Source organism: Gadus chalcogrammus, chromosome 11 (assembly GCF_026213295.1).
Source record: "Gadus chalcogrammus isolate NIFS_2021 chromosome 11, NIFS_Gcha_1.0, whole genome shotgun sequence".
NCBI classification, from domain to species: domain Eukaryota; kingdom Metazoa; phylum Chordata; class Actinopteri; order Gadiformes; family Gadidae; genus Gadus; species Gadus chalcogrammus.
In genome coordinates, this window is record NC_079422.1 from 26,503,693 (window position 1) to 26,513,558 (window position 9,866).

At 49.7% G+C, this 9,866-nt stretch overlaps 1 protein-coding gene across 2 annotated transcripts in view; it reads right to left on the reverse strand.

The window, feature by feature from the left end:
* Positions 1-127: 127 nt before the first annotated feature.
* erap2 (endoplasmic reticulum aminopeptidase 2) overlaps positions 128-9,866 on the reverse strand; it is a 13,239-nt gene continuing 3,500 nt past the window's right edge. For both annotated transcript variants that reach the window (XM_056601732.1, XM_056601731.1), the window contains exons 4-21: positions 9,484-9,653; positions 8,307-8,445; positions 7,861-7,995; positions 7,453-7,573; positions 6,488-6,642; positions 6,190-6,303; positions 5,765-5,896; positions 5,497-5,628; positions 5,308-5,376; positions 4,702-4,877; positions 4,396-4,475; positions 3,542-3,725; positions 3,047-3,203; positions 2,040-2,224; positions 1,682-1,843; positions 1,324-1,464; positions 1,052-1,133; positions 128-768 (exon numbers count right to left, since the gene is read on the reverse strand). In XM_056601732.1, coding sequence (XP_056457707.1) covers positions 622-768; positions 1,052-1,133; positions 1,324-1,464; positions 1,682-1,843; positions 2,040-2,224; positions 3,047-3,203; positions 3,542-3,725; positions 4,396-4,475; positions 4,702-4,877; positions 5,308-5,376; positions 5,497-5,628; positions 5,765-5,896; positions 6,190-6,303; positions 6,488-6,642; positions 7,453-7,573; positions 7,861-7,995; positions 8,307-8,445; positions 9,484-9,653 — 2,481 coding nt within the window. In that variant the 3' untranslated portion in view covers positions 128-621. The remainder of the gene's footprint in view (positions 769-1,051; positions 1,134-1,323; positions 1,465-1,681; positions 1,844-2,039; positions 2,225-3,046; positions 3,204-3,541; positions 3,726-4,395; positions 4,476-4,701; positions 4,878-5,307; positions 5,377-5,496; positions 5,629-5,764; positions 5,897-6,189; positions 6,304-6,487; positions 6,643-7,452; positions 7,574-7,860; positions 7,996-8,306; positions 8,446-9,483; positions 9,654-9,866) is intronic.

Sequence of the window (9,866 nt, forward strand, 5' to 3'; positions counted from 1 at the left end):
AATATAATAACTAATATGATAAATTTAGCGACGGCATTTAAGTATCGGTCATATTAATGACTTATATCTTCCATTTAGTTTACTTGATAGTTGACAATACAAGGATTGAATTTGAGAACTTGTCATGGTCAAGTCAAGTCAACTTTATTTATAAGGCACATTTGATTCACAAGGCGGATTCAATGTGCTTCACAAAAACACGATAAAACATACAAAAACAACAAAATATATTTAAAAACCAGATTTAAATTAATCATTAACGATTTTCAAAAATGCATGAACGACCTTTGAAGAAAATAAAGTTAAAATTGCATCATACTTAAGCAGAAAGCGGAGGTGAACATGAACGATTTAAATGGGTTAGTTAAATGGGTCAAAAATTAAAGACACACACAAACAAAGTCCTCCAGCGCTTAGACTTTAAGTCAACCATAGTGCTGCAACAAAAAGGACCGAACACCAACCTCAGTTCAGTCTTTGATTGCAACGTTTTCAGAATAAAATCCACATTCCAAAAAGGTCAAAAAATAAGAATTATTAAAACAACAAACAACAAATAGAAAAAAATATCCTTTGGATCATGTTGAATGGGTTGTTTATCCGTTTGCGATGACTTGCACTTTAATGAATGTGTCTATTGAGCCAGTCCCTCAGAGGCCCCAGGTTCATCTCCATCCACAGGACGTTCTTCTGCACGTTGTCAAGGGCAACCTGCGTGGCCCGGAGCTGTGAAGCCTGCTCCTCTATGGACTGGAAGAAGGCCCGCATCTGGGGTCACAGGGAGACAGGCCGTCAGACAGACAGGCAGGCAGGGGGACAGGCAGACAGACAGAGAGTCAGACAGACACAGACAGAGAGGCAGACAGGCACAGACAGACAGACAGACAGACAGACAGACAGACAGACAGACAGACAGACAGACAGACAGACAGACAGACAGACAGACAGACAGACAGAGAGGCAGACAGACATATGTTCCTGAAGGGAAACCTCTGCACTAAAACAGTATATCTGTAGGCGTGTAAGCATGGTGAGACAACGTGGTAATTACGTCCGAGAGTTCTTCTGCTGAGGAGAACCAGGCAGTGGTGCTCACTATTAGGCTCCTGATGCAGAATGAGCTCAGCTGGAACCTGCAGACCAGAGGAGATCAGAACCATTACTAGCGGGGTGTGGCATGTCTCTAGGCCCCCTCTTAAACAACCTCTCTTCAAAACACCTCCATGAGGCTCTTCATCCTTTCATTCTGTCATTTGTGCAAATTAGAACATTCAAGTAAGTTTGTTTAAAACTTTCAAATGGATTTGCTGAAGTTATACTGACTTTTGAACCAGGAAGCCCCAGTTCTTCTTGAAGAAGGCCCAGGCCAGCTGCTGTCCGTGTGGGTTCCTTGCCACCAGATAGACCAGAGTGGACAAGTCCTGGTTGCGAATAACTTCCCCTTCCAGGGCCATCTCCAGAAGTCTTTAAAAATGCAATGTTGCATTATTTTGATATCTAAAGTCATTACTTATTTAAGATGTGCTTTGCAACAGACTAACAAAATACTAACTATGCACTAGAATCTAACTAAATAAAAAATATACTATTCCTATATACAGTAAAACAACCATGCAGTACATCATTTACGCCACACAGTGGCGCCATAAGCTGCTGTTAAACGGAAGGGGAGAGCGTGCACCTGCTCAGCTTGTTCTTGTCTCTGCTGCTGCCCATGGCCGACAGGATCTTGCGTTTGTGCGTCTCCGACGGCGACGCGGTGTACGTGTGGAGGAGGAACTCCCAGCCTCGCTCATCCTGGGCCCCGACTGAATAAATGGTCTCCGTCAGGTCCGCGGGCAGGCTGGGGACCGCCAGGGGGAGAAGGGCAGAGCACACACACACACACCATGTAAGAGCCAGGGCCTGTGTGGAGCTCGCTGCTAAGCTACGGTCAGCGCTATGCCCGGGAACAGTGCTCTGGACGTGAGCCCTCCAGCGCTAACGGTGTCGGCTACGGATGAATGTTTAAGCACTGCCACATTACAGACACGGCAGACCTGAGTTTTCCCTCGGAGTGGAGCCAGTCTGCGAATCTCTGATTGGCCTGCCGCAGACAGGGGGCGTGGCCCAGGTCGCAGGCCAGGGAGATGACCTCTGACCTGAGGTGGCGCTCGGTCACGGAGCCCTTGTCCTCCCACGTCTGCCGGTCGATGACGTCGCCGAAGAAGCGGAGGATGTACGTCTGAACGGGACGAAACACACACACGCCGTGTCTCAGATACGCAGGATGGAGGATTAAGTAGAGATGCTCCGATCAGCCTTTCTGGGCCCGATCACCGATTACCGATCACCAAAACCGATCACTGCCGATTGCCGATCACTGCCGATCACAGAATGGAAGGGGAATGGGAATCTTCCATATTTTTTATCGATAATCTGGATAGGTGGCAAGCACCAGTTTCTGTTCCAATAGACTCTTTATTCTTTCGCTTTGGATCCCCCATGACGGAAACATCCGAGGCTCCGCAGAATGTGACTGTCATATACGGTACTGATATGTGCCTGCGTGCATACGGCTGTCATTACGGTACTGATATGTGCCTGTGTGCATACTGCTGTCATTACGGTACTGAAATGTGCCTGTGTGCATACTGCTGTCATTACGGTACTGAAATGTGCCTTCGCGCATACTGAGCAATGCAAGTTCTCAGTTAACGACACTGAATGTGAAACTGCCTAGTAGGAGACATTGCGCTTCAATTAGTTTAGGTTTTCTTATATATATTAAATACAATTTTCAATCTAAGAAAAATTAAGTCATGTGATTCGCTTTTTAATCTGCGCTTTTAGGGTTCTCCGATCAAACAGTTTTTAGCCAATATCGGCCGATCATGATCGGCGTCCGATCAATTGGAGCATCTCTAACGATAAGCATCGGGTTGTCTAGGTCTCGTCCAGCGTTAACCTCTGACGCAACCCGGGTTCGGTGCCTAAAGGGTACGGAGGAAACGGGGTTTCCCGTCTGCAGGTCGAGGGGCCGCGTGTGACCCTCGTCGCCCCTCACCCTGAGCTTCTGAGTGACGTCATGCTCCGCCGTCTTCTCCAACATCCTGTAGTAGGCCCCGAGGAAGCCCAGGCCCTCCAGGAGCGGCACCGTGTGGGTCTCAGAGGGCAGGTAGCCGATCAGGTCCAGGGCTCGGCCCATGGACAGCTTCCCAGTCCTGCAGCCCGACAACATGGACGATTAATCCACTAAGGTTTGGATGTTGTTTCATTACTACAGACGACTTAGAATAAGTCCATTTGCCAGAAGAAAGAGATACAACAATATATCTCTGTGGGTACAGTAAGGATGTTCATAGAACCAAGGGCCAAGCACTAACTATCACTAGGTTAACCCATTCCCCGTACACAACAAAGACAGCTAGGATAAGATGCTACACAATGCTGAGTACTATTTTTAAGTGCAAGGACGTACAACGTACAACCAGTGCGTTTCAAATTAAAACACGGACACACTCCTTGAGCACAACCGATCAAGAGCCCCAGGGATGCTCACACGATGAGCTGGAAGGCGTTGTGTATGAGGTGAGTTCTGTCCTGGTAGCTCAGAGCCGTGTGGTTCTCCCTCAGAAGCTGGGTCAGCTGGTCCCAGCCGCGGCCCTCGTAGTGGACCAGGTAGTACCCTGCCATGTCCGTGTTCACCTTCACCCAGCTCGCCTGGTCCCCCACGTCCACGCTGTCTGGAGGACAACGGCACAACAACAGTCAGTGGTCTAGAGGGAGGTGCCCGTCCCCAAAACACATGACTAGCTCGTTAGCTTCAGCAACAGGTCTGCTAGCCCAGGGGAAGACTCCGGTGTTGGGTCGGCTTAGCTCAGGAGGTAGAGCAGTTGTCTTGTAACCGAAAGGTTGCTAGTTCGATCCCCAGTTCCTCCCTAGCTGAGAGTTGATATGTCCCTGAGCGAGACACTTAACCCTAACTGCTCCTGACGAGCTGGCTGTTGCCTTGCATGGTTGACTCTGCCGTCGGTGGGTCAATGTGTGTAATAACTGATGTAAGTCTGCTATATGCCCTAATTGTAATTGGGTATGAGAGCGTGTGGCCCATCGTGTGGGCAGGTAGCCGGGCAGGGAGGGAGACAGACAGGTAAGCCATCCAATAATTTAATTCATGCCAAATGAAATGATGGGACAGACTTCATGGAGAAATCATGGAGTACAACCCATAGTTGAAATAAAACAACTGGACTCAGGAATCCAAAACACAAGGCTAGTAATATTATCTTCTTGTACTGGTGGAGGGCATTAGGGTTAAGGTTAGTGTGTGTACCACAACAAATAGTACACACACACACACACACACACACACACATGGATGTGGCTCTGTAGGTGAGCTCACCTGCCTCTCACCTGTCTTTGTGACCATCAGGTGTCGATGGACCGTGCTGGACGAACTGGTCTTGAAGGTCAGAGGTATGTGCCAAAGGTACCTACAACATAATAACCAGAACCACTGAGTCAGGTCATGAACATGACCCATGATCCTTTCAATTCTAGTACAATTATTTTGTTGACCAAGCATTTGAGTTTGTCGTGCATATTCTTTCCATGGGCAAGGTAGTGTGTGTGTGTGTGTGTGTGTGTGTGTGTGTGTGTGTGTGTGTGTGTGTGTGTGTGTGTGTGTGTGTGTGAGTGCGTGCGTGTGCGTGTGCTCACCCCTGCTGCAGCGTGGCCCAGACAGGGTCCGACGGCAGGACGGCTTTCAGGAAGCGTTCCTGTTTGAGCAGGAGGCGGGAGCCCTCCCTAGTAACCGTTACCAGGGGCACCCCCTTCTGCAGGGTCCAGGTGTTCATCATGGCCGTCAGGTTCAAGTGCTCTCCTGCAAACAGGTACTGCAGCCACAAGAGCCAATCACAGCTCGGTCTACCAAAGCCTGGTTATTGGTTATTGACTGATCATTGACTGGTTAAGCACTTTGACTGAGGATCTAGTGCTGGCTGTGCAGAGGTCACATGACCCGCGGGTCCCCCGTGGTGAACTAGGACTGCCCTTTGGGATTAACTGCACCACAAGGAACTGGACATCACTAGCCTTGTATCCCTTGTTATTAACATCTACTCTGCCCACCCGCTCTGGTTATTTATTAATGTCTTTGATATTATATTTATGCAATGTTTTTGTAGCCACTGCAATTCTGATCTGCTGCTGAGTCTCTTTGGAGGAGGGCGTCTGATCAATGCCTAAATGTAAGAACGTTGTATGAAATACGGCGTGGAAACTGTCTGCTCTGAGGCATCAGGCCCGCATGAAAAAAGTGATTACCGCGTTCTTCGAGGCTTGCCGGTCGTTGTAGCAGAATTTCCCTGAAGTGAAATCCTCTTCTGAGCAAGTCTGTGGAATTAATCAATTTTTACAATCAACCGGAGTATATCGCTCATGGGCTGCGTTTGATTGATGAGGAAGTCCCACATTATGGTATGGAAGGTGAGTTATGTGAGTGGTGTCTCTTGCATTAGCCAGGCTGTCCCACAGGTCCTGGTTCTGGGCGTTGCCGTAGCTGAACTTGCGCAGGTATCGCACGATACCGCTCTGGAAGACCTCGTCGGTCAGGAAGTGTCTGAGCATGTGCAGAATGCACGCTCCCTAGCAGGGGAAAAATAATGTGACAAGCGTACAGAGAAGTAGAGAACCACTTTGCTGAGAGAGAGAGAGCTTTTGCTACATTGCTAAATGTTAACAGCATCTCATGAGTTGCTGTGTCTGCGCTCCGCCGCCATACCTTGTCATAGGAGACGGTGTCAAACATCTCCCTGATCTGGGTGGGGTTCTCCGCCGCGCTGGAGATGGGTCTGGACGAGTTGAGGGAGTCCCGGCCCACTGCCGCGAAGCAAACGTTGAGCAGATATTCCTCCTGTCCGGGGCAGAGGGCAAGGGAGTTAGCATCCTACCTGCTCCTCCTCTAGAAGCTCCCTCATGGAGGATCTAGAGGAGGAGCCCCTCCTGGAGCTCCTCCCTCAGGGAGGAGCTACAGGAGGGGCTCCTCCTCTAGATCCTCCATGAGGGAGGAGCTACAGGAGGAGCCCCTCCTGGAGCTCCTCCCTCATGGAGGATCTAGAGGAGGAGCTCCTCCCTCAGGGAGGATCTAGAGGAGGAGCTCCTCCCTCAGGGAGGGCTGTATGCTGAGACCACGAGGAGAAGCCCTACCACGTGTAGCTCCGGGTAGGTGGCCTCCACGGCGATGTACTCCATGTATCGGGCGAAGCCCTCGTTCAGCCAGATGTCGTTCCACCAGACCATGGTCACCAGGTTCCCGAACCACTGTGGGGAGGACCTGACGTCAGTACCGCCCACTGACTGGTGGAACAGACCTTCTGAGCTTCTGTCTCTCCAGGCCAGACATTAGAACCGTTCAATGTGACGACATTTATATCATGTTTTCATTAGAGATGAATGAGGTCAGATGAAGTCAACAGACGAGAAGATCATCTTGTGACGTCGGTACCTGGTGGGCCAGCTCGTGGGCTATCACCATGGTAACCCAGAGTTTGTCCTGGGCTGAGGAGGAGCGCGGGTCGTAGAGGAGGCTGGTCTCTCTGTACGTGGTCAGACCCCAGTTCTCCATCGCTCCCGACTCAAAGTCCGGGATGGCTATGAGATCTGAGGGAGACAAACAGAGTCCATCGCACTGTACTGGGATCCAGGACCTCACACTGTACTGGGCCACAGAACCCCACACTGTACTGGGATCCAGGACCTCACACTGTACTGGGCCACAGAACCCCACACTGTACTGGGATCCAGGACCTCATACTGTACTGGGATCCAGGACCTCACACTGTACTGGGATCCAGGACCTCACACTGTACTGGGCCACAGAACCCCACACTGTACTGGGACTAGGGCTTTGACTTTTGCCCAAAAATCATCTTCGAAGTTTGTTTGTTTATTAATATTAATATTTGAATATATTAGAATGTTTATTAATAATATCTTGACCAATAAATGCCTTCAGTAAGACCTGGATTGGGCTTTGCGAGGTTTGTTTACCGCGTTGCTATGGTTACCGGTCTTGCGTGTTCCAACGGTTTATTAGGTTTCTGATAAATCGCTGTCTAATCAATACTTCATTCACTGCCTCTTCCGTGGTCATTACAATATTATGAACAGACTGCGTCGGGTTCTCCTACGTCTCTCCCTCTTGGCCTGCCCATAACCGGTTCGAATATTAAGGGCTGCCTAATATTCGTTCGAATTTTGATTTATTTTTTGATAACAAAGTTCAGAGTCAAAGCCCTAACTGGGACCCAGTAACCATCTCACAATGTACTGGTCGCCAGGGGCCCAATAAACACCCACACTGTACTTGGCCCCAGGATTGGCGATGGCACCTGAAGCGTGTTTATGTGAGCCCCTTGAAACCGCTTTGGGTCGAAGCGCCGGCCTAACACGGCGTAACGTGATGCGTACCTTGCTTGGGGAGCGGGTAGTTGATGTTGAAATATTTCTCATAGAAGTCCAGCGTCTTGACGGCCACCTCCAGAGCGTAGTGGGTCTGGTGCAGCTTCTCTGGGGCCGCGTAGATGGACACCTGGGGAGGGTTGACTCTGTAATATAACGTATACACCAGACAGAACACCCACCAACACCTAGCATCATGAGCTCACCTAACATAACAACGCCTAGCATCATGAGCTCACCTAGCATAACAACACCTAACATCATGAGCTCACCTAACATAACAACGCCTAACATAACGACTATAACACTGAACATGACCATACCTAAAATAACAACAACCACACCTAGCATAACGACCATACCTAGCCTGACAACGACCAGACCAAAAGGTGAGTGAAAACACTAATATTGCAGTACCTTGACCCCAGAGGAGGTGGTCGCTGAGACGGATCTGAAGTCACAGATAACAAACGCCACGAGGTATGTGCTCATCTTCACGCTGGTGGCAAAGTGGTCTTCCATCAGGTCCTCAGTCAGTCTGACCGTCTTCTCCTGTAATACGGGGAATACAGTTTAAACTACACACTGGAAACATTGAAGTCCTGCTAGAACCAGAAGGACTTATGGAACCAACACAAGACAATGTGTGGCGATGAGTCTAACATGCCATTCAAATGTCTTTCATGCATTCTTTTAAATCCTGTGTTTTTTATTGATTATTTTAAATCCAGGAGTTTAAAAGTGTCTTTGAAATCCGTTTTTATTTTCTTGCGTGACATGTTTTGACGTGAAGCCCATTGAGACTGCCTTTTGTACGAAATGTGCATTATAAATAAAGTTGACTTGACCGCGGCTCCACTCACTACGGGCATGTTGGACAGGGCGATGTGCGCAGGACTCCTCCGGATGGTGACGCTGTAGTTGGCCTTGAAGCTCGGCTCGTCGAAACAAGGGAAGGCCTTCCTGGCGCTGGTGGGCTCAAAATGTGTGGAGGCTAGGACCCTGGGGAGACAAACAGCAGGAGAATAAAGGGTGTCAACAAACAGTGTGGAAGCTAGGACCCTGGGGAGACAAACAGCAGGAGAATAGATGGTGTCAACAAACAGTGTGGAAGCTAGGACCCTGGGGAGACAAACAGCAGGAGAATAAAGGGTGTCAACAAACAGTGGAGGATTTTGTTTAAAATGCAGAAATATTTATTTTATATAGATGACATCCATTAGAACTGGCCCGATCTGGACAGTGAGACGTCCTTCTGGTACCTGTATGTGGTGTCCTGTGCTGTGTTCCAATATCCATACTATCCGTACTTAATATTCTTAGCTTAGTACGTAGGGCGCTCCAATTACGATCTGGGCGAAAAGAAGTGTACTGAAAGGACCCGGATGGTGTACTCAAACGGCAGCCATCTTAGCTACGTAGCGGAAGAGGCGGAGCCAGGCTGAGCCAACGTCGCCGCATTTTCCACATAGCCTGCATTAATATGAGTCATTTTGTAGTTTTTATAGCTTTTTTGCTTTTCTATAGCTGCTTGGCGTAAAGAGTTCACCGTTCAAAGCGGGATGTTTTTGGCGGGGGACGAGCCGCGGCGGCAGTCGTGATCGTAATTTCCGGTCCGTGCACCACAGACTATTCGATTTGGAACAACACTGACATCTGAAAATCTGCGCACTTAGTGAGTGTGGATAGTGTACTACAGTACGTTTAAGTGTACTCATGGAAGTATGGATATCGGAACACAGCACTGGTCTACACGGGGGTCCGGTCCGGGTGAGGGACCAGACCCCCATGTAGTCCGGTCTTCATGGGGGCCCGGTCCGGGTGGAGGACCAGACCCCCATGTAGTCCGGTCTTCATGGGGGTCCGGTCCGGGTGTAGGACCAGACCCCCGTGTAGTCCGGTCTACACGGGGGCCCGGTCCGGGTGAGGGACCAGACCCCCGTGTAGTCCGGTCTTCGTGGGGGCCCGGTCCGGGTGTAGGACCAGACCCCCGTGTAGTCCGGTCTTCGTGGGGGCCCGGTCCGGGTGTAGGACCCTCACCTGGTCTCTCCCGCCCCGGTCTTGTAGCTGCTCTTGTAGAAGCCGTAGAAGCCCTCCGTCAGCTCCGCCCCAAACTGCAGGTGGAGGAAGTAGGTGTGTCCGCTGCTGAGCACCCGGGGGGAGAACACCGCCACCTGCTCATGGCCCGGGTGGTGGAGGACCGGGAGAACCTGCCGAGACACCGCCAGCGTCAGCCCTGGACCTAGCAATATCATGCTTCGTTCTTCTGGGTTATTCGACTTTTCGTCTTTATATTCGTCTATTCTTTATTGTTGTATACGCACTTTGTGATTCAATAGTCTGGAGAGCTATATAAATTAAACTTGCTTAGTTTCATAAAGTTACTTTGCTGCTTGTTTATCACAATACACACCCAAACAGAT